Source organism: Wyeomyia smithii, chromosome 2 (assembly GCF_029784165.1).
Source record: "Wyeomyia smithii strain HCP4-BCI-WySm-NY-G18 chromosome 2, ASM2978416v1, whole genome shotgun sequence".
Lineage (NCBI taxonomy): Eukaryota > Metazoa > Arthropoda > Insecta > Diptera > Culicidae > Wyeomyia > Wyeomyia smithii.
In genome coordinates this window covers 191,351,100-191,375,544 of record NC_073695.1, presented here as the reverse complement: position 1 = coordinate 191,375,544, position 24,445 = coordinate 191,351,100, and the positions used below count along the sequence as shown (strand labels likewise).

The 24,445-nt window shown below is 37.3% G+C and overlaps 5 protein-coding genes across 6 annotated transcripts in view; 3 read left to right on the top strand and 2 right to left on the bottom strand.

The window, feature by feature from the left end:
• LOC129721102 (lissencephaly-1 homolog) overlaps positions 1 to 2,371 on the bottom strand; it is a 121,446-nt gene extending 119,075 nt beyond the window's left edge. For both annotated transcript variants that reach the window (XM_055673248.1, XM_055673246.1), the window contains exon 1: positions 2,086 to 2,371. The gene's annotated coding sequence lies outside the window, so the exon portion shown is untranslated. The remainder of the gene's footprint in view (positions 1 to 2,085) is intronic.
• A 193-nt stretch (positions 2,372 to 2,564) lies between these two features.
• LOC129724654 (uncharacterized) lies at positions 2,565 to 16,568 on the top strand. The gene is made up of 3 exons (XM_055679731.1): positions 2,565 to 2,917; positions 16,167 to 16,313; positions 16,381 to 16,568. Exons 1-3 carry the CDS (start codon positions 2,792 to 2,794, stop codon positions 16,513 to 16,515), a joined length of 408 nt encoding a protein of 135 aa, XP_055535706.1. The 5' UTR covers positions 2,565 to 2,791; the 3' UTR covers positions 16,516 to 16,568.
• LOC129724653 (uncharacterized) lies at positions 14,199 to 15,475 on the top strand. The gene has a single exon (XM_055679730.1). The coding sequence runs from the start codon at positions 14,384 to 14,386 to the stop codon at positions 15,341 to 15,343; it is 960 nt and encodes a 319-aa protein (XP_055535705.1). The 5' UTR covers positions 14,199 to 14,383; the 3' UTR covers positions 15,344 to 15,475.
• Positions 16,513 to 18,583, bottom strand: LOC129724652 (transmembrane reductase CYB561D2-like). Its single transcript, XM_055679729.1, has 3 exons — positions 18,396 to 18,583; positions 17,208 to 17,602; positions 16,513 to 17,145 (listed from the first exon to the last, which is right to left on the bottom strand). The coding sequence occupies exons 1-3, from the start codon at positions 18,466 to 18,468 to the stop codon at positions 16,627 to 16,629; spliced, it is 987 nt and encodes a 328-aa protein (XP_055535704.1). The 5' UTR covers positions 18,469 to 18,583; the 3' UTR covers positions 16,513 to 16,626.
• Positions 18,584 to 22,841: 4,258 nt separating this feature from the next.
• Positions 22,842 to 23,558, top strand: LOC129722016 (histone H2A-beta, sperm-like). Its single transcript, XM_055675195.1, has 2 exons — positions 22,842 to 23,181; positions 23,242 to 23,558. Exons 1-2 carry the CDS (start codon positions 22,970 to 22,972, stop codon positions 23,414 to 23,416), a joined length of 387 nt encoding a protein of 128 aa, XP_055531170.1. The 5' UTR covers positions 22,842 to 22,969; the 3' UTR covers positions 23,417 to 23,558.
• The last annotated feature ends 887 nt before the right edge of the window (positions 23,559 to 24,445 follow it).

Here is a 24,445-nt window from a genome sequence, read left to right as displayed (position 1 = left end):
TTTTTAACAGATTTCTCTGTTTCAACTCAACGGCAAGGTTCCAGCATATATGAAGGGTGATATACTCAATAAAGAAGTTGTCATGGACAGTCAAAATATGATGTACCGACAAAAAACTTTAAAATGCGTTTTTCTCGATTTGATGCCTATGGCATATTAGCCAATTTTTGAATTATGGGCAGTATACTGTGAATTAGGAAAACAAAATGCTTGTATCTAACTGTTAGGGGGATTGATTGTAAAATTTAAAACGTCAAAAGTATGACTTTGTTTATGAAACAAACTAGCTGAAGACACCAGGAATACCAGATGCGCAGGTTTTTGGAGTTCATAAATTTTACAGATTTTTGTCAGGGTCTCATCATATTTGCGCAGATTTTTTCTAAATGTGTGCAGATTTTTGCAGACTTTTGCCTGCGTGAGCGAATTTCTAATCACGGATAGATTTTTTCAGATTTCAAGCACATTTTTCTCATTTTTCGAGCAGAAGTCGACATTTTTCAAAAACTTTTGGCCTTTCTGCTAGATACATGAATTCAATTTTTCACCTTAAAAATAGAACGTTCATCGTTTTTCAAGTTAAGATAGGATGACTAGATTTTATCGAGGGGAAACGGGACAGAAGGGTTCTAAACGGGACACATGGGAAGATTAATATTTAAAACTGTTTATTAGCCGAAGCATACGAACTATTAATCATTGCCTTGATAAACCTGCCTCGTTCTGTACAATATTTATTATATTTTACGTAGTGAAGTGTGATTTTTGGCGACAAGGGCGTGAAATTTATGATTTTGCAGGCTACATACCGTTCGCGACTGAGAAGGTTCTTTCCAGTAGCGCGAAACTACCAGAAGGCACGAAATTTACTCAGTAATATTGACAAATTCCTGGCAGCGCAGGAACTTATTTTTCTATTTAACAAATTTTAATGCAACGCGTCGTTACGAATAAAGTTGCACCGAATAATAGGGCTGGGAAAGTTTTTTTTTAATTACTGAATATTCGGATTATCGAATAATGATTTGAAATAAAATATTTGAAGCAATATTGCTAACTAGTTTCATGATTTGATGTAAGGAAACTTTAATTGATCACTGTAAAAGTTTGCTAAATCAGTTTCTCAGTCTGAAAAAGTACTGATAGAGAGAAAGGAAGTAAATAAATCGATATGCTTATGTTTGTGGTTCACCTTTTCCACATTTAGTGTTTTTTGTTTCAATAAGCTGGAGGTTCAATAAGCTGCTTAAAATAGGTTCCATGTCCTCTTATATAAATGTATTGTTTTATTAGATGCGAGAGAAATTTAAACTATACTCTTTATGTTAGATCAGGTCCGTCATTGTAACCATTGGAAAACTTATTCAGTTTACTTTTTTCTGATATAATAGGGTATCGAACGTCTTCATCAGTTTTTCTGCAGCAATCTTATGCAAAAGGGGGCCGAAGAAAACCCCTGGCGAAGACGTTCGATACCCTACCTAGTCAATTTATAAAGAAATGTTCTGCATAAAGTAAGATTTAATACTCTTTGCACTATTCTTAAACACAATAGAAAACAAACCACTAGCAGATTATTCCGCATTTCGATGCTATGTGTCATCGATTGAGTGCGCCTCACTCAAAGTCGTGCGTCCTTCCCCTCTAACACCGACACTACACTTTCCACGAACTGTTCCAATGTCAAACTCTGCAATTATTCCAGCCGTCGTCCATCAGCTGGTGATGGCGATTTCATGCAACGGAGATCTAAGAAATTTCATTTTATTACGCAATTTATCTGTGTAAAATTGAATGCATCACGGCGAAACAAAAGCAAGACAATTTGTAAAAGCAGACACTGTTTAGATATCCATTACTAAAATCGATTTTTTCGCTTCTTTAGACAAATTTTCAAAACAGCCATCTTTGATAGTGGCTTTGCTAGGGAAACTTTTCTTTTGAGCCCGGAGCTGTCTACTTTAAGCTCAGATTTCGGAGGCTGTTGATGCAGCAAAAACATTACAACCGTATAGAATAGATTTTCGGCAAAGCAAATGTTGCCTCAACCGAGAAATAAAACCCAATCGATTGCACAGTACTTACAGCAACAAGAATTCGCAGTTCCTGGTGCTTTTCCTTCCGTCGTGTGGATTTATGACGGTGTCACTGTTTCGCAGCTTTGCCACCGCAACAGCTGACGTGATCAGCTCTTTTTAACTTTCAGTTCCGGAAAACGGGTGAAGAAAATTTTCGCGAATGGCCTATGAATCGAAAAAGCGACACACGACACTGCACTTCAGAAAAAAAAGTCAATCAACGACGACGACGACGTCTTTTCGCGACTCTTTCTCGAATACCAACGCAAAAACGTAGCTCGCTAATCAAAATCGAACGTTTGGCTGCTGTCGAAGAATAACAGTAAAAAAGAGAAGCCACGATTTGACGGAAAATCGATCAATATCGGTGTCCGCTGATTGCACAATCCAGGCGAATGGTCCCACTACGACTGCTTGCTTGACATCAAATTCAGTACAGCAAATTTTCTTCTCAAGGTCCCTACGAAAAAGAGATGAGTTGTAATTTTCGACAGTTTGTTTTTGAAATCTCACTCAATGTTTTGACAAATTATTTATCAAAATATATAGTAAAAAACTTGATGTATTGATGTCTGAACGGGATTTGTATCATTAAAATATATGTGTAACCGTAAAACTAACAACATTGCAAATAATTTTGAGTGACAGCTGCATGGAAAAATTGAGCTAGTATTATTATCCATATTGTTCCCAAATTCAGTACAATTTCCGCAATGGATAAGGTTCAGTCAAAGCCCTACTACGCAATAGTATCTGGATTATGTGCTTCTACGGCTAGCTTTTTTGGAAAATTAAGTTCACTGGGCGAATATTTGGCCGAAAATTTCGGTAACCAACAGGTGAGTAGAAACCCGGTAATAAAAAATATTCAAAACGTAAACCCCAATAAAAAAAGAATCCTACATACACAGTGAAACATTTCTACATAACAATAGGTTGAAATTACCCAAAATCCTATTGGCCCTGACGACTCTGTTGATATTGGTTTGGTTTTTGCTTGCGAAAGTGAAAAAAGGAAATATTTTTGCTTTTGTTTTCACACATAGATTGACAATTGCATATGAGAATCCGCGTAAGTGCGAACAGTCTTAAAAATCTCTTTTACTTGTGTCAGGGTCCAATTGAGTACTCCATAAATTCAGAGCAGCGACAACCCTAAACATACAGACTTCGCAGTCAATCAAGGGACTGGCAAAGTAATCACCTTAACTGCCGTCACAATTTGGTTCACTTCATTTTGGAACAAACTGAGTATACTGAATATCACATAAAGTATCGAATAATATGCTTAACATTGCGGAAATCGCTTAAAATTATCAGAAATGCAAAAAAAAATTACAGACATTCGGTTATTTTGCTCGATTCAACAGAAGACAAGGGGTGTCCATTTTTCGGGTGCCAGTGCCAGTGATGTTGGTACGGCGTCAAACGTATGGTAACTGACAGCGATGCTATTCCCTTGCAGTCAATCCTTAATGTAAAGGGCGGGGCTAGCGCTACGATGCTACTGACACTAACAGTCTCCCGAGCCGAGACTCGCACCTACGACGACCCGCTTGCTAGGCGAGCATCGTACTTCGAGACCAACTGGAAGGTTAATCCACAGACAGACGTTCAAGCAACGTTCAAGCAACGTTCAACCATAATGATCTAAAATTCCGTGTAAATTTTCAAAGAGGAATGCGTTATGAATCACTTGTACACTAGCGCCACATAGTGACCTGATTGCTTCATTGTTTTTCCGCGGGTGTACGAGGCTGATGTGACTAGCAGCGCTACCTAGTTACGTATTGCTACACACTCAACTGCATTATGTTTTCTCGGTAAAGTAAATACCGAACTACTTGAAAAAATTTTCGTATACCGTTGTTCCGTAACAAAATTACTGAGAAATCGGACACCGAATGTCTTTACCGGGATACCGTGAATTTGTTTGCCGAAAAATCCGTAAAACAGCAAATTTCGGAGTTCAGTAAACTAAAATACCGAATCTCAGAAGCTTGACACCAGATCTCGTTGAACCAAAAAAGCTCTTACCGAGATTCCGAAAAATAGAACTGTCAAAATAACGAAAGCTTCACTATCAGTTTTGTTCGTGTTTCGGTTTAGATGTAAAAGGAACAGGTTTCGCGGTTAATCATCAGGAGAAATCTGTAATATTCAGATTAACCTAAAATGTTGAGTAAGTATACAATATTATTTCTCAGATTTTGTGTTTATTGCAAATATAATACTAAAAAAAAAACAATTATTTTCTTACTCAATTTTGTAGGTTAACGACTCGCTTCGCAGGATGGAAGTTGCAGTGATGGATGTTGTTTTATTTCCAGGAAGCAACACAACTCTCCTGTTTCTACCAATGCTACACGCAAAGTTGGAGTGTGCGTAACTGATTAAAATTGGAACCAGTACAACGCATGTGCGTTGGGCATAACGCATTTGATTCTCTAGCGTATTTTGAATGTATAGCGCAGCTCCAAACCACTACACTTATAAAGCATCAGCCGATGTTCAGAAGGTTGGCATCGTTAAAACAGTGCAACTAGCAATCAATACTGATAAGTTGGGTACTGACTCCATTGAAGAAATTATTGTCTGATCGATTCACTTTCATGAATCAGGTCATTTGAAAACATCATTCAATCATTAACAATAAACAAAAACATGAGATTAGTCCAAAACATTTTGCATTTAATTATGACTCTGGTTTCACTCACATGCATTCGGTTCTGCGTTACTGGCACCAGCGTCAATAACTTCCGCGGCAACAAGGCTCGCTATTGGCTGTTTCGGTTGCTGACGATTTTTAGGGATGCACGAGCCGTTGATACGCACCGGCTCGCGAAAGTAAAGAACGGTTTTTTGAGCGCCTCGAAGCTGATCGTTCGCCCGAAGCCGAAGTTTACCGAGACATTAAGATTTTTGTGTATATGATACATATTTTGATTTTGATCTCTGTCAATGTATTCCTTGTACAACTTTTGCGTTACGCGTATCACGCATTGGTTGTTCGAAGTCAGAGCAAATTCTGTGCGAATTGAAAGAACACATTGGATGATTAAAGCTTGAACTTTTGCGTGTATAATAAGTTGAATCATTTGACAAAATAATTATTAAAATATACGGAATACGGATAATTAATCGTTTTCATCATTTCCTGGATTGATCTGAGAAATCGCAAAATGCGTACTTCAGTAAATTTTACCGAAATTTTCGTAATAATTCGACAATTGAAATTTCTGAGTCCCGGTAAAATATTAGCGAGAATTTCGTTAGAGTTTGACAAGTCAATTGTTGTTTTCACAGATCTCAGCTGTTGAAATCTCGGTAATTCATTTTACCGTACTCGGTGATATTATCTAAGTGTGTAGTAAGTACAGTCGCCGTTCGATAACTGCAACGCTTTTTAACTGCAAGACCGATAACTGCAACAACTTTGCAGTTATTGGACCGCAATCGGTCAAATCTGAAGTCAAAGTCATATTTGACATTAAAGTGATAAATCTCGCGGGGGTTCTAAACAGTGTTGCAAAGCTCACTCGCTCCAGCTGCTTGGCGGGCCCTCCTGAGTTCGTATTATCAGCTATACACACAGTGGAGTTTACTCCAAGCAACCCATGCACACGCTGGATTTATATTTCATTTGCTCCGCGCGCATGTGGAGCATCATAGCAGCCACTTCGACCGCCTCGCACTCCGACGTGAGCTGCAGGCATATGCATCGCTCCGGAGCACTTCGCGGAGCGTCACACAGCTTGTGTTTGCTGCGATTAGTTTTCCTTTTCGCGAATAAAATTGCAAGCGAAACTGGTGGGGGATAGGACTTAATAGTAATGTTCCTTATTATTAAATACATTTATGATGACAATAAAATCAAGGATTGAACGGGAATATTTTTTTTATTCACAGAACTATATAGGTACCGCGTTATAAGAAGCAGAAGAGACTGGGTTTTTGCTGTTACTTTTAAAAGCCTGTTATGTAATCTTAGCACACTTCCCGCGGCGAAAAATAAGTATCTACCTCGATAAACAAAATTCAAACTTTGACCAACTAGTTACAAACCTTATATGCACAAGCTGTATAGCGTGTTTAACAGTTTTTATTTCAAAATTTGAAGTACAAAAGGTAAACTCTGATCTAAGTTTAAATGTCAGGTGATGTCAGTGGTGAATGGGTGTATGCAAATAATAAAAAGTGCAGTTTCAGCGAAAAACATTTTTCGAAAGGTGAGTCTCTTCACTTGTTGGGGAGGTTATAACGAAATTTAGTTTCAATACTATCTGTTTTCCCCTGAAAACTAAAAATACAAATACATGTCTGTAAGTGGCAAGTTTCATCCAAATCAAAAATAACAATTTAAAAAAAAACTAATAAATTGGGCCATCCTAATGGAATTTCTCATATACAGTGGTAATTCGCTCGTTAAGTGTTCGCTAGGCCGTCACCCAACTATAAAGCACTCTAATATCAGAAGTCAACATCATTCAAATGCTTTTAAGTAAGGGGTCCGAGAAATGAAAAAAAAATTACTAAAATATAATATATTATTTATTGTTGTGAAAAATTTGTAAATATGTTTAGTTGTTACGCTTAATTCATTCAGTATTGATATGTTTGTTCCTCAGCGCTACTAGCTGGACACTTCATGCAGATCATCTCTGACATAATCAATCGCGTAATTTAAATAGTACATGTTATACATCTACAACATTTTGTGTGTAAATCAGAGATTTATTGTTAGGTTGTTTGTTCTTTAATTTCTTTAACGCCTTCACCGGAAATATCCAGCGTCGCGATCCTCCATTTTTTAGGCAGAAAGAAGAGTGATGTGCTTGCGCTTTATCATGCTGCTTTTCGTTGGATTTTAAGTATAAAATAGTAGGAGGGTGGTATCCAAGACACGACCGCATAGTTGACGTAGGACTACAATAATTTTATATTTTTATTTTGAAGCTAAGTTTGATTTGAGCTCGTTTTACTTTTATAGTTTGCTTGATTTATTTTAACCAATTTAAGCTCAACATCTTCCAAAAGGAAGGTATTTTGGTTCAGGTGGTAATATCAAGTATCTAGGTCGTCACCCCAATTTCATCAAGCGACATCTCAAACGACTTGGAACTAAAACTAGTTCATTGGTGGCCATTTCTACTGTTAAGGTCCTCTTTGACCATTTAAAAAGCCAAAAAAGTCATGAAAAAAGAACCGTTCATTATTGGCATGGTTTGATTTTGGCAACAGAAAAAAAACTCTGGCGTGTTGCCAAAATCGAACGGGGTCTGTATTTTGATTATTTCTTTGCAGCACTCTATTTTCGAAGAAAAAATATTCTCTTTAACATTGACAATGGTTCAGAAACCAAATTTTGGGGGAAATTTGGGTCTAGGTCTAGAGCTCTATAGCAATGTTTTAGAGAAAAACTTTTTTTCGCAAAGTTACTTAAAATTATTGGAGCTATAAAATTGTAGAACAAGGTTTTCTATCTACAAAATAAAAAAGTTAGATACTTGATAGCATCGAAAGTTTTGATCACCTTAATTTTTGATACGTTTTCAATAAGCGCTTTATCATATGTAACAAATTTGTAGAAGAAAGTTTTTCTCTAAAATATTGCTATAGAGCTCTAGACCCAAATTTTCTCCTGAATTTGGTTTCTGGACCATTGATGAATACCTTCCACTCTAATACACCGAATTTTTTTTGATACCTAAGCAAAAAGGCAACCAAAATAAAATATTTAATTGAGTACGATTTAGTAGAGTAGAGTACGATTTAGTAGAAATTAAACTTTCTTCTATATCTATTTGTCTTGTTGAAGTTGGCTCACTCACCGATCACAAAGCGGCAAAGATGTCACCTAAATTTTTTTCCTGCAGTTACAAGCTCGTGGAAAAAATATCGATAACGAATTACAGTTTTAGTAGAAAATGTATATTCACAGAAAATTTGAAATTGACATAGAATTTTATGAACATGTTAACATTCAATTCAGGTCAATTTAAACATTTTATCAGTATACAGAATCAATCAGAAAAAATTTGATCAGTTTCAAGATACCAAAGAACAACGAAGATACCATATTTGAAAGTTATGTCTGTTTTTTTCGAAAATAAACTGGGCTAGATTGATGCACAACATTAGCCGCAGCAATTAATGTTTGCATAGCGTTGTCAATTACAAGTAAGGTTATGGAAAGTTATATTATCTTGCAAATGCTAATTCAAAAAAAATTCAATTGAAAAATACAAATACAACTCTAATATCAAAATTAAATGAATTTGGTTTTCCTCTATACCGCCACCGCGGGATGCAACTAACATTGTCATATTGGACAAAATTCATTTAGTTAGTAAAATATAATCATCAGTACAGCTTGTTTAACTATCTATTCAAAGATCTATATTCAGTTATTTAAATAAACCTGAAAAAAAACAGAGTGTAGAGTTCAAAAATAAAAAACACATTTTGTTGTCCCCGGCGGCGCAGCGTGTTTTGCGGCATCCGAAAAATCATATTGAATTCTGATATTTGCTGCTATACGAAACAAGAAGAAGAAGAAGACAATTCAAACGGCAATTGTATTGTGTTCCACGCCCCACTGTGCGTCAACAGCGGCAATTTAGTTTTCACTTTGCTTGACTACACAAAAATGAATATCGAGTTTTTTTGCACTGATAGACGACGAGTAACCAGCGCTCTGTTCATGCATTGCTCGGTGCAGTACTGTTGCCTGTGCCATCATATTCTCCTTCAAGACATCAGTTTAATTAACATTAACATATTTGTTAACAGCAGAACGTAATACTGTCTGATAGTGGAGGTGGTTACGAACCTTTCGAAAAGGCTTCACCTTCAAGACATCAAAATAGTCTAGGCTCATGGAAGCTAACATTAGTTGACCTATTGGGACGGGGAGATTCTGTCAAACTTTTTTTTGCCACTGCTATACAGGATATCACAGCAGGCAGTTGGTGTCTATTCATGAAGTCTGTGCCAGGCGTGCTCGCATATGATTGGTACATTGTTGGTCAAAATTCGACCTTGAAATTTTATTCAATTTTCACTGTTTAAAAATGAAGTGATAATGAAAATTGAAGAATCACAAAATTGTCCATCATTTTATCAATCCGACGACATATCGATTATTATGATCAATCATGTGGTTACATCAGTATAACCGTTTGAAACCTTGTATTCCGACGTTACATATTGGTTTTAGTTTTCGCGGAATGTATCTCGATATAGTGCGGTTAGACGTAGTCCTACGTCAAAAGTATGGACCAAATACATTTATCACAGCAGCAAGACAGAAGAACGAAGTTTATTTTCTTTGACATAGTTTTAAAAACTCGTAAATGACAAACAGACAAATTTTCTCTTGGTGAACGGTCATGGATACATGCGTTTTTTTGACAACGACATTTTTCGATAATCAATCAACCGAGAAATGAACCAGCGATAAATATTTTCTTAGTGTAATAAGTTTGTCAAATAATTTTGACGAACAATTATCTCCGACTAGAAATCTGTGAAAATTTTATCTGTCAAAAAGTGACAAATATTTGATGCTGGGTCAAAGAGTGTACTACAGCCTTAACGAACACGATTCGCTAGTTGGGTGGCAGCCGTGTTCCAATCAACGAATTCCGGCTGTACATCCAAACTCCGTTTTCCATTTCACACCAAGCACATTTGGTATAAATATTATATGACTTAATATTGTGCATTTCCACGTAAAACAGGTAAATGCAAAATACGATTATTTTAATGTATCAGTTATGCCAAATTCGAATTGGTTTTTTGAAATTTAATATATAAGTTAAGGCGGACGAAAGAGTGATGATCATATTGTAGTTTATCTTAATAGTAATCTGTTCGGACCGTTCAAAATTAAACTCAACGCCATTAAAACCACAAGTAGCACATTTACATTGCAGGTTGTTTTTTTTTGCATTTTTTTGAAACGGCATAATAGCAATTGAAGTGGCATATCGCAGAGAAAATACATATACATATGTATACTGAATATTTTTAAAGACTGTATTTTTTATATGCTGATGAAATAAACCTAAATAATTTCTACCACTGTGCAAAAACATGGAGAACATTTTCTGATTTTTTTTGTAATATAAACGATCACAATTCTGTTTGAAAAATTCATGTAGGGTATGGAACTACTCCGGCTGCGGTTTCTCCGTCAGGTTTTTTGTAGCTTCCTGATGCAAATCCTGCCGAAGAGCGACCACTGCCGAGGTGATGCAATTTTATATCTGGTAATGAATCACACTACATCGATAGCGGTTGCTATTTGGCAGGTTTCGCATTAGAATGCTGTAGACAATCTGACGGAGGAACCGCTGCCGGGGCACTTACCCCTCACGCGTGTTTTCTCAAACGCATCATGTTTACTAAAGTACATACGAAAAAAAATTGCAGGTGGTTGTATGCGATGACTACCGTAAAGCTTTCCAATATTATACCATTGTCGATCTCGTCGTGGCGACCAATACTTGTGTGTTTCGCGAAACTGCGAGCCCTCGGTTGCCTCATGTGCCGAAGTTAAAAACCCTCGGCTCGCGTGTTCACGAAGGGCTCTCCAGTGTTTTGTCTTTAGCTAGCGACGGAGGGTAATAGGAATAGCCCTGCGTGGTGTTTGTTAGCAGATGGACCCCACGCGCTCTGGTGTGCTGTGTTTTCCTCATGTCTGGTCTAACCTTTTAATAATCTCCAGTTATCTGAGCAAAAGGCCGACATTTCATAGCAAGAGAGATACCTCATACGCAGCATTTGGCGCAAACTATCGTATGATAACATAGGTACATTGTATCAAACATGTGGTTCAAATTACATTTGCGCCCAAATTCAATCATAGCAATCGACTCACTCCTGGTGTTCGCTCATATAGGTGCCCTCCGGCGTGATAAATATCGCGTCGGAGCGTTGAATATAAAAGAGTAACCGGAGTGTTGCTTTTGCTAGTCGCGCTCCGGCTGGAGCCGTGAGCTTTCAGGAGCTTCACCAAAGTGTGCGAATATGATTTGGAAAACATACCATGCTGCTCGTGCTCCGGCAGGAGTGTGGAGAAGGTTTTATTTTCGCACTCTAATCGCAACACTGATTCTAAATGCATTCGAAAATGAAAATTGTTGAATCTCTAGAAACATTTCAAAAGGTGTTTTTCATTTTTCTCGATTTTTTTCGATTTCGTTTACTTGTCTCTTCATTCTAGATGGAAGATTATAGATCTCCACCTGGGAGGGAGAAACGAATACTACACTCAAAACAGAGAATACAGACATGCGTCGTTTTTTTGGTAGCGTGTAGCAATCTTCTTGCTGTAACGCATGCATGACTCACACGAAGTTTCTAGTAACATAAGAAATACTGAATGTGCAAATTTGTTTGTAAAACACAAATTTTTCGAGTCTGCGTTTTTTCAATTTGCCGTTGCATAAAAGTTTCTTCAGAGTTTTGAGTTTATATATATTTGCGCAGACTTTCTGAAAATGTGTACGAGAGCGTAACCTGTAAGGCAGGTTTTTCGGGGTTTCATGCAGTTTCAAAAATTTTACAATCCTACTTCTCACTATTTTGTGAAACGAGGCCGTGATGAATTGTGTCCGAAATAGTAACCAGAGCCTTAAATCCAAGTTTAAGATTCGAAGTTCACTAACATGAATATTACTTAAAGCCTATGAAATTCATTAAAAGCAAAGCCTTGGTGCTACATTCCGTATCGGAACTCGACCTTCTGTTTATTATACACAGACTTCGCAGCCAACTGTTGAGTGTACAGGACAATTGCGGGGCTAGCGCTACGATCCTACTGACAATAACAGTCTCTCCCGAGCCGAGACTCGAACATACGACGACTGGCTTGTTAGGCTAGCATCGTACCTCGAGACCAGCTGGGAGATATGAAATTCATTACTTCACGTTAAAATAAACCAAAATATTTTGTAAAACGACAATGAATACAAAAACTGTTTGCGATGAATATTTTTTCAAGCAACGCGATAACGTTCAGTTATAACAATACTCTTTACAAAAACAACGCTTTTTTCTCTTGGTTGAAATTGACAGTCAGTGACAGCTCATTCTGGTTCATTTTGACACTCAAACAGCTTCGTATCCATTTCTCCCTCTCAGATCTCCACCATTAATCACTGAAGCAAAATCACCATGTTATGTGGTTCACTTTCCGTAATTATTATAAGAGAAAAAAAATATTCCTTGTGCATTGTTTGGCTAGCTTTCACTACTCAGTGAGGCAGTGCATAGTAGATCACAAACAATATTTTGTGACCTAGCGTTAAATAGACCATTTTAGGAATCGACAGGTGTCACGGATCCTGCTGACATTGATGTTGCTTTTACATGTGTTCAGCGCTCAGCGGTTCCGAGCTTTCTGTCAAAATTTTAGTCATGACTTGAGTTCAGAAACGTCTCGTAAAATGGTCTTCTGTAGTGATGAACTTTATCTTCGCCTACATATTGGTTATGTTAAGTAGTTACTAAAACGCAATAAATTATGATGCGAAAATATGACTATCAAATTGATCAACCAAAAAGCTTGCCTATTTTAGTTTTCTACTATTTTTTGCCACTATTCCATTAAAAAATACATTTCGACATCATTGAAAACAAAAATGGTAGTGACCTCTAAATTTTGGCATGTGTCAAGTGTTGCAGTTATCGAACGGCATTCGATAATTGCAATGTAAAGATGTTGCAGTTAGCGAACGACGACTGTACTAAAAATTTTGATATTTGGTTGATATTATACCACAGACAAACAGTCGTGCCACTCGATGATGCATGTTGACAAATTTACATTTCGATTTTCGCCGCTCCGAACTTTATTTGACATTTTTCTGTGTTTTCGTTAAATCAGTCGTATACAGATTATGATCTAAAAAAATTTTTTTTTTCTTCATCTAAGGATCTAGAAAACATTACCTTTTGAGATTTTCGAATTCGTGAACCAAAAATGGAACTAACATTTTTTTATTTTTATATTATATAAAATTATATAAATATATTATTAGTAAACTGACTTATGTAATTGAAACTTTATGTTGAGTTAGAACAACATTTACATGGCATTCTTTCCAAAAAGAAATTTCGAAAATGTGCGCGGCAATCCGTAATAAACGAGAGTCATGAATAGATGGTAATGCACACAGTCGGGACCAGGGTAGGGAAATGTACTGGTACGCTACAGTAATCACACGACAGTTGCGAGATTTTTGTGATTACCACTGTGGAATGAAACACTACGCGACAGTAGCCGCTACCGAAGTTGCATACGATCTGCTTCATCTCTTGCTTTTTGTCACGAATTTAATATGAACAACAATTCTCTCGCTCACTTCTTTTCATATTGTTGTCAATGTATAGACAATCTCTGGCTCGTGTGTTATTGACTGTAGCTATCTGTGGTATTTATTGCATTTATTACGAATTGAGGTGGAATCAAATTACTTAGCGTCGATTTTTATTTGGGCACGAGGACGTTAATCGAATTTGTAAGATTCATGCTTTTATTGTCCTGTTTTTGATTAAATATGCTAAATTTGGATGAGACTTTCGCTACAGCGAACTATTTTCGAATAAAAAAGTTTAGAAGTTGGGATTCAAATTTTCTGGTGTACACGATCGATGATAATTTTCGGCAGTACATACATAGTAATTATTAATTTTCCATCTTATTACTGTGCTTAACTGTCGCATGATTGCCAATTATTGTCATTCGCACAATGCGACAGTAGAGATATCGAAGCGGCTGGAGATCGGAACAAAAGAGAATCGTTACCTATCCGTGTGGGCCTTTAGTCTCACCATTCTCTCAAATAGAGAAGCGTACAGTTGAACGCTGCTGTCGAAGTCAGCAAGAGAAGCAACAGTATTTTTCGATAGGGTGTCATGCAAAAATGTCAACTGTTCGACACACTGGTCGGGACAGTGGGATGTTATGCACGTCTTATAAATATTGATTATGCGGGGTGTCTACGTAGGGCGCCATTTTGTTTTTCTCTGGGTAGAAATAAAAGAATCGATATAGAGCAGAAACCATCAATCGTGTAACTAGCAAATTGTCGAATATCTTTTTGACAGTGGGTTCTTTAAAAACTGTCAAAGTAGAATTTATGACGTCTGTGTTGTTTGTAAGTTTTGTGATTGTTTGAAAATTTTGCTGGGAAAACATTAATTACCACCAATAGACCTAAAAGAAGTAATAAAACAGTATTTGAGAATATCTGTGAAATAACTAGCTGCTGCAGGTGCATTAGCACGATATCAAAATGGGCCCTACAAAGATGACTCCGGAGGACCAGCAATTCAACATTTCCTTCGTAGCAGAAGTGAAGAAGCATCCTTGCCTGTTCAATAGTAGCAGCACAGAATACAAGCAGGTTCAGGTGCAAGACAAAGCCTGGCAAGCGGTGTCGGCTTCGGTTAATGAAAGCGTCGATATGTGTAAAAAACGCTGGAGAAATTTGCGTTGCTGCATGACAAGGTATCTGAAATCGGTGCGCGATAACACTGATAATGCATCAAACTTCCGGAGAAAGCCGTACTACTTGTTTAATCACATGCAGTTTGTGATTCCCTATCTTAAAATGAAAGACGGAGAAAGTGCGACTTACGAATCCGAAGATACAATCTGGCTAAAAAGTGGCAACAGCGGCGAGTTATTAAAACATGACGAGGATGAAGAGGATGACGAGGAAGGTGATCAAGAAGTTGAAACTATTGACGTACAAGAAGATGACCATCAACAGATTAAGCAAAGTATTATTAAATCAATTAAAATTCTTCCCATGAGTCAGGATCAACAGACACAAGAAACCACCACTACTACTACCACATATGAAATCTTCGAAGCAACTCCATCTAAGCAGCCAAGAATCGAAGTAGTACAATCACTGGCAGCAGTAGCAACGCCTGTTGCGAGTACTCCTCAGGTAGTGAAGCAGAAGGACCCACTAAATATTAAGCAGTTCACATACACCGTTGCTGCACCCCAGCAAACAACAACCCCTCTGTACACATCTACTCCGGTAATACCCGAACAGACAGTCGCTACTTGCGGATTTAGTACACCGCGACAGCAAACACAGTACTCTGCCAATACCGCCGATGCAGATAACAATTTCTTCAAAAGTCTCATTCCCGACATCCAGTCAATGAATATGGATCAAAAACGAAAACTAAAAATCGGAATCCTTCGCCTGATTGATGAAATCCTCAGTTCAACGTAAAACAGCATCAGCCACGCTCAGATCTATTTTTAATCGAATTTTACTTTTATCATTTGTCACGCTAAATGTATATTTCGTCAAGCTATAATATATGTGTACATCATTGAAAAACTTAAGAATAAAGATTTTACTAAAACCATCGTTCACGGGTTGGATTTGATGACAAACCTTGTTAAGGAAAAAAATATTGAAAATTTTAAAATAGACCCGCTTGAGCTATTCTGATCACTTCATCGAATTATTATTGCAAAAATAACGCCCGCTACGCTGAAGTCTTGATAGTATAGCGTGCTGGCTTTGCGCTCAGTAGACCAATGAGCACAAAGATAATTTGTGGAACGTGCACAAAGATAAATAAAATTATTTGCCCGATTTTTCTGAAAAGATGAACGACAGAACAATATACTTAATCTGTTGCGAATATTTTTTTCATTGTGACTGTAATATGACCACCGTTTTATTATGTTTTATCACATTCGTGACTTTCGTATCATGATCTGTTGCTGATGATGGACAAATCGTTTACCAGGTTGCGTTTATAAAAACGAATAGAAAGAAATCGAGTCGGCTTGACGCTTGAATTTTGAATGTAATCTCTTTTACTGCGCATTCCAACAATATTCGTTGATTACATGCTGTAGTTTAAATCTTGTATGAGATCGGCGTATAGAGAATATTTGACGCAGAATAATTTTATTCGCTATGAAAATTTTAATAAGAGCTATAAAAATTGAGCGATGGGACGATTGGAATGAAAACTTTTATTTAAAAAAATGTATGCATGGTGAGAGACAAAAAAATGTATTGTCTTTATTTTTTACAGTTCCAGCTGCTGATTCAAATCTTATGCATTGGTATCATGGTCATGCTGAACGCTTGCGTCTGGCGATTTTTTGTCAAGGCACTTCATACAAATGGGGGAACCCTGGTGGCCTCATTGGTGAGTGCAGCTACTAACTACATCGTATCGGTGAGTATGTACTACTTTATAGATTGGTAATATTGATATTAGCTATACTTTTCTGTCAAATACAAAGGCGTTATTTGGATGGCTAATTTTTCAAGAGCAAACAAGTATATGGTGGTGGTTTGGCACTGCGCTTGTTCTAGGAGGTCTACTGCTCATAGTGAACGATGATGACGAGAAAATGATAAAGAAAAAACAAACATAGAGAAAAATATTCGTTGTATTAAATGTAAAAAAAATCCAATAAATATGCTTAGCAACTGATCCTTTTTATTTATTAAAGAGCCTGTTACGGCTCAACACAAAAACGCTTTGCTTAAAGCGTGGTCCTCAAAGCTGTTTTAACTCTGCTTATAGTTGCTGTAACAGGGTTGATCACAACGTATAACGAAACTGAAATCAACCCTATCAGTAACGCCAGTCGAACTTGTGCGTTGTTATCTTCCTGGAACCAGACAGAATATATTCCCAGTCCGATGGTAATCATACCTAGCATGTAAGTTATGGTGCCAGCTATTCCGTGGTTAATTTTAGAATAAATAGGTCTGATTAAGTGCCTCAGTTGAAAACCATACTTGGTGAATACACCGCCACCAATGGATATCAGTGTTGCTATGACCGTTATAAGGCCGAACAGACCGTGGGTTGTCTGAAAGTGTGACTTTCCCATGCGAACCTTGTTAACAAAAATGCACACAAACGCGATAGTTATAAAAGTTGCACCAGTGACCTGCAGAAGCCAGTGTAGGTATAATTTAGTCTTATGATGTCTATTGTAGGTGAGTAGATTTGCTCCAGAGAAGGTCAGTATCGCCTGGGACATTAAAATTAGGTACTGGAAGATAAATTTATTAACATAAATAGCTTTAAATAACATCGTTCTGTATATATTCTTACCCCAATGCTCATGAAAGTCGGATGCCATGAAAACAGTACCGTAGCTTTATTGAAGCAATGGTAGGTTATAAAACCGGCTATCGCAAACATCAAAAAGTTGGCCAACACATTCAATAAGACTAGCTTTTTACTCAGCATTCTTACGGGTGACGATGTGCGTTGGGTTCGTTCGTGCTCCCTTTGTGATTGCGAACCCGTTTCTCTTTTGCCTAAAGCTTCCGATGCTGATATAATCTCATCTGCCTCCACTTCATCCATCACCGTACTGTTGTTGATAAGGTTGTTTTGATAAGATAGTGGTGCGCTTTCACTATGCTCATTAGTTACAGTTCTAGTTAGACTAGCTGCCGGATCCTTTGAATAATTATTTCGGTTATGGTCACTTTGAGGGTTGCCTGTAGAAATACATAAATATTATGAGTGATGTGATGACGTATGCATCAGGGTTGAATTAAGAGATGCCCAGATGTTTTCTAAAAATATATGCAGCTGCTCGAAAAGCAAAAAAATTTGGTCGAAATCAGGAAAAATGGTTCAGATCTACTTGAAGTTGAAAAGACAATAAATTCGCTCAGGTTAGTCTGCAAAATTATCACACATTTTGAAAAAGTTCGCGCAAACTAAAGAGACTTGGGTACAAATCTGGAAAAACTACAAATATCAGTAAATCAATAGAAATGTGCACGCATACTCCAACAACGTATGTTATGTGGGCAAACCTAAAGGCCTAGAGTTAAAGTTTGGCCGACTGTCACTAAAATTTCCAATCCAACTGTCAAAACTTGTTCCGATCGGACATGAGCAATGGTAAAACTATAATGAAAAAACTGTTGACTGTTCGATTGGAGCTTTTCAGTGACAGTCGGCCAAACTTTAACTCTAGGGCTTTAGGCAAACCTGGTTATTAAAATTAGTTGTCACATTTCAATCGTGATATGAATCTGAGATTAGAGCCTTATGCAGCAATGTATCATGCTTGGTATTGAATCATGAAATTTTGCAAAACGACACTAACTACACTAGTTTAAGAACGTCAACTATTTGAATAGCAGCTTTTAAACAACCGGATGTTGAAATATGTGATCATTAACGTGCTCCCACGCGTGTTCACAAGCTCATCGCTAATTTTGCATCTTGATGCCACGTTCACTCGTTATTTGTATAATGTTACATCGTAATTTATCGTACCGGTGGCCCCATAGTGTTTTAAACTCTTGTATGGAATACTGGTAGTTTCACTTCCGGTTTCGTGTTTTAACATGGCAGTTCCTATTTAATACGATTACTTGGTTCTTCAAACAACAGAGCACAGTTGATTCCTGGAATGATGCGAATGTCTCAGTTTGTGAACAGATCAAGCGTGACTGGACTCAGCGAGAGAATATCTTATCTGTCGGTGATAAACCGTGTACTTCAATGTGAAGTGCGCTACGCATGTATTGAACAGTTCATGCTAATATATTCAATAAATCTGATGAGTACTTTCTTACATCGGTTGCTGTCGAGCGCTAATCTTTCGTCGGAATAGATCGATTATTTAAATGTGATTAGGAAAATGCATGCCGGGACTTTTAAGTGTTGATGAGATTATACGAATGAAACGCTTCTGTTTTATTTGAAGAGTATACATCTAACAGTCTTCAAATCATCAGAAGCCGTGGAAAAATGATAAGTAAAACTAAAACTATCATTTTAAATTTGCATTTCGGTACAAGGAACACCAAAGTGTTGAGTTTTATAGCTATTCACATGAATTCTGATATATATCAGCTAAAAAAGTTTAGTTTCTGAGTAATTTTTCTCTTAATTTTTTTGTTTTTAATTTATATCATTGTCCTTAGATTTTTAAATAAAGAACGAAAATCGCACTGAATCGCTACAATGACAGTTGGTACATGGGCGAACTGTCATTATTCCGATTTAAAGCAGTTTTAATTCGTGATTTAAAAATTGAAAAACAACGATACAAAATTTTTAAAAATCACATTTTGCTTAGAAAATCTAGTTTTTTTTCAGATCATATGAAAAACTGATTCACGGATTTCTGATTTTCAAATATCAGCTAAAAGAGTGTAATTTTCTGAGCGAAACGTAATTTTTAAACAAATTTCATCATTGTCCTTCGATTTTTAAATGAAGAATAAAAAGTTAAAGGGTATGTGCTTGACTGAAAAAACGTAGACTTGCCGTGGGACTACGGTGAGTGTAAAGATTTAATTCTGCCATAGCCATAGTATATAACATACACCAAACGTACAAATATCTTACACAATAATCCATGAACATTTCACAAAAAACCACACACATCTGTCATAAAATACAGTATACAAATACCAATACCCACATGAACTGCCCATAAATGCATAACAGTCCCATGTAATTTCTCATCACTTTTTTCTTAAACCTCAAAAACTTCTTCACATACCCGGTGCTCTCAAAAAATCGCAAGAAAAAGCTTTTTTGTTGCTAAATTGATTAGAAAAAATATGAATTTTGGTCAGTCTTATGTTACAAATAAACGCAAAACAAGCTCTGTGTTGAAAACAACTAGCATAAAATTATGGTCACTCTCATAGAAATACCAACTGAAGTACTAATTGGAAAAATAATTAACTTGTTGCCTATTTTTGCACACACATGTTATACACACATACTGCCGCTCATAGCAAGTCCGTCCCATTTGCGTTTTGGTGCTGACAAGAAAACAGCAATTGAAAATCGTAACGCTTTGGGTGAAATTCGGCACTCAAATGCTTTTTCAATCAAGACCATCAACAGAATTTAGTACTGCAATGACAATCTAACACTTCTACATCATAAAACTTGTATAAACACCGAAATTTGACTAAAATTTGTTGAAAATCATAAGCTGGGACTCACATGCGATTACTTTTACAGTTCGTGACGGCGGACAGCTTCGACGTAGCAGTGGAAGCAAATATGAAAGAACAAATATAGCTTAGGAAAATGTTTGCTCCGTTAAATAACAGTTAAGTAGCGTACCGAAGTATTTGATATAACTAACAAATTCTTCAAAACGAAATTCACGACTATAATGTTACAATTCTGGCCCACGTCTTTACATAAAATACGGGTAAAATACGAAAAGTAGTATTTACTCAAGAATGCTTTAACTAACAATACAGTGACACACCTGAAGCGTTCATTGTCAACAACTAACAGCTGAAAGAAGCTACAGGTGAAAACTTTGTCTTGAAGAAAACATTGTACTATGCTATGGGACAAACCGACTTGCTATTTTTTTCATAGTTCCTCAAAACGAAGTATTCAAAAATATTTGTTCTATCGAAAGTAGACATAAAAAGGAATTGATTCCATAAATAAACTCGAAATTGACAAAAATGCAATTGGGACGGACTTGCCATGAGCGGCAGCATACGGTTGTCCGACTTTTCCTAGAAAACCATTCCCCAGAAAATAAAGTGTCGAAGGATTTTTCCCAGAATGAACCATTCTCCAGAATACCAAATCCCAGAATATACTAGTTACCAGAAATCTAAACCCCTGAAAGTACTAGTTACCAGAGAACCGTTTCCCAGAATACACCAATGCCCAGAAAACTATTCTCCAGCATCACCGTAACCAGAAAAGAAAACATTAGTATTCAGTTATTATATTGTTAACATTCTAAATTATTTGACATTTGAATTAACACTTGCGTACCAGACCCCTCCAGAGCCGAAAATATAAAAATTCTTTTACCTGCCATTCCGCAAGATCTAAACCGAATTTGATCGAACCATTTTCAAAGGATCACAAATTTATCATAGTTTTTGGGACAGTAGGGGACATTTGTTCCGGATTTATCGAGGGGATCGGTGGAGTAAGTAACCTTCAAGAAACACAGGCTAAGTTAAAAACGGTAACGAAACCTTGCTTCCACATATCAAGCTTTAGGTTTTTGCAAAACAACACTAGTAACGATCGGTATTTCGCCACTTTGTTTTAATTCGATAGTGGGATTCCCTCAGCCGTGCCAGTTCTGAATTGACTGTTTATCGATGACTGCAGCCCAAGCCGGGAAGCGTATGAACCCGGGCGCAGCGGACGAACGGGCGGCCCACACCACCACACGGCCGGACGCCCCGGAGTGCGTTGAGGCAGAAGCGCCAGCAGGCCCACGGCGCGACACCCGCACGAAGCGGGAGCACGACCGCAGACCCGTGACCCGGCAGCCCCGTAGCCCGAGTCATCCCAGTCTTCAGAGCCAATCATTATCCCGAAGTTACGGATCTAATTTGCCGACTTCCCTTACCTACATCGATCTATCGACTAGAGACTCTAAACTTTGGAGACCTGCTGCGGATTCGGTACAAGCTGTTGAGAGAGAGCTTCGATTTTCAAGGTCCAAGAAGAGAATATCGACACATTAATTTAATACCATGCTCTACTAGCTTGTCCAACCGTATCTCTCTATGAAAGACTTCCATGGCTAGTATGACTGTTAAACAGAAAAGAAAACTCTTCCGATATCTCTTGTTGGCTTCTCGAAGGAAAGGATTCATGTTGCCATGATTACAAAGGCGCTACCGTTTCCGGTGTGCACGCCAATGCAAACGTATACTCAACAGGCTCCGGAATTGTAACCGGGTTCCCTTTCGCTCGTTTAATATATACTAATGGATGTTGCATCAACCCAGGTAAACGAACGAACCTCTACAGAGGTAATTTCTGCTGGGGGGCTGCCCCCCATGTGAACTAGAGTAACCGAATTAAGATAAGAAGGGGTATTTTAGATTTTTGGTCAAGGAGCCTCAGAAATCAATTCGCTACTGTGTTTTGTGGTCGACTTGTGATGCTCATTCAGCCAAAAACGATTACTGAAAGTTGTCTGATTTTATGACTATGGCCTGGTGTCAAGCGCTTACTTATTTACTCCATGAAAGTACAAATGTATTAGTTGACAATAAGTTGATTCAAATGATAGAATCGTTATACATTTCAGATATACATAAACTCAGTTTTAACAGATTTTCCATGTTAAAAAAATAAAAATGCATATTTCTTCGTTTTTGGATAACAGTTTTCTGGGCATTGATTCATTCCGGATAATAACTTTCTGGGGATTAGTACTTTCTGGGTAGCAGTTTTCTGGTGATTGGTACATTCTGGGATTTTGTTTTCTGGGGAAAAAGCTTCGACGTTTTATTTTCTGGGGAATAGTTTTCGAGTAATTGTTCTACAATCGCAGCATACACATATACACATAATACACACACACGCTATACACACACAAACACAAACACACACACTACTCACACACACACACACACACTACTCACACATACACACTACTCACACACACACACACTACTCACACACACACCATACCTACACTCACACTACTCACACACACACACACACACTACTCGCAACATCAAAACGGATAACAGCATGCAAAGTTATACAGCTTGCTCGTTTTAATGTTGACGTAAAGTTGCCTTAACGGTGAGTGTCTCGACGTCTCTCTGGTGTATAGGCTGACTACCTAATAGTGAAGAAAGACGTAGTCCCACGTCAAAAACTGCTCGAAATCCAATCATGAAAACGAACGGAATCCACCCGTCCAAAATAATCACAGTAGGACAACCCTGATAATTAAAAAAATCGTTTCGATGGCAACCTCATTTGAAGTTCCAAGTTTTGCGCCACATTTGAGCAGCAGTTTTCGTTGCACGGTTAAACGTAAAAGTTAATTTACGGCTTCTCTTCAAGAATAAAGCAATCTTTTTTCACTAACAATGGACTCCAAATCGCCCAAGGCTATTTCAAAATCCAACCGAGCTGGACTAACTTTTCCTGTAGGGCGTACACTGTCGTCACTTAAAAAGGGTAAGTACGCTGACCGCATCGGCGTAGGGGCCGGTATCTATATGGCTGCTGCCCTGGAGTATCTAGTGGCGGAAATCTTGGAACTAGCAGGAAACGCGGCTAAAGACAACAAAAAAATGCGGTAGGTTTTCCTATATGATGCCTTTTGATATTGTGTGTCTGAGATGTTCTCTTTAAACAGCATAATTCCTCGACACATTCAACTGGCTGTTCGTAATGATGATGAATTAAGCAAACTGTTGAAGGATGTATGTATTTCCGAAGGCGGGGTCCTTCCTAATATTCAGGGAATTTTGCTGCCAAAGGGTACGAAGAAGCAAAAATCAACGCCAGAAGGTCAAAGCCAGGAGTATTGAAGGAAGATTTTGTCATTTATCAGCTTCATTGCTGCGGGATTTTTTTTAAATATGTTTGTATATTGTTTTATTGCCTTGAATGTGGATATAGTGTAGCTTAAGATGTGTGAATTTTCATGAATAAATTCCTATACTAGAATTATTACCTTGTGTCATAAATTGCTTTGTTTTAACTGCCCACTGTAACTTTCAAAAATGTTTAAACCAGACTTTACTTTTAGTTTACTAAATTATACACTTCAGCCTTTTTTGATCAGCAAAAATGATTGTTTGATTATCGATTTTCAGGACTGGTACGGTGAGGCTCGTATAAAAAGTATTCTTATACGAAATTGTTTCACAAATGATAAATAATGAAAAACTCCAATATCTTAGATTTTATAATGCTGTTTTCGTGAAATTTTCTGTTATTTTATTAACTGCGGTGATCGACTGAACGGTCAACACAACCCAAGTTTAGATACAAAGTAACATAGAATGTGGTTTAAAGTTTCATGCGATCAGAAAATAATCAAATTCATTTATTAAATGATTTGGTAGAGAGCTGAATGTAAGTACAAAACAATTGTTCAGGAAACACAAAGGTTTTGCAATTATGCGAGGCAAAAATAAAAATGTAAGAACGCAAAACTACTGCAGCGACCCCTGTATAATACTAGAAGAACCACAAGAAAACCGATTCAGGTACCAAGAACCGCTTAGGTACCAAAAATCGTTTCAGTAATAAAACAACATATAGACTATAAAAAAATGTCACGATTACTTCAAGTGTTTTTGTATTGTGCATGCAGAGAAAAATCGGAAGCGACGAGTCGCTCGTCTGACAAAGATTTTCCAGCGAATTTCGTAGTATTTTAACATAATGTAGTCTTTGATTCAACATAAAATGACCCGAAATATGCGACTGTAATAATTTCTAATAGTTTTGATTGTTTTATGGTCGCAAAACTATGTCAGTTTAGTCAAAGAACATTAAAACTGCATTGTTCTGTGCGAGAAATAATCATACAAAATGACATCGCTAGAAAT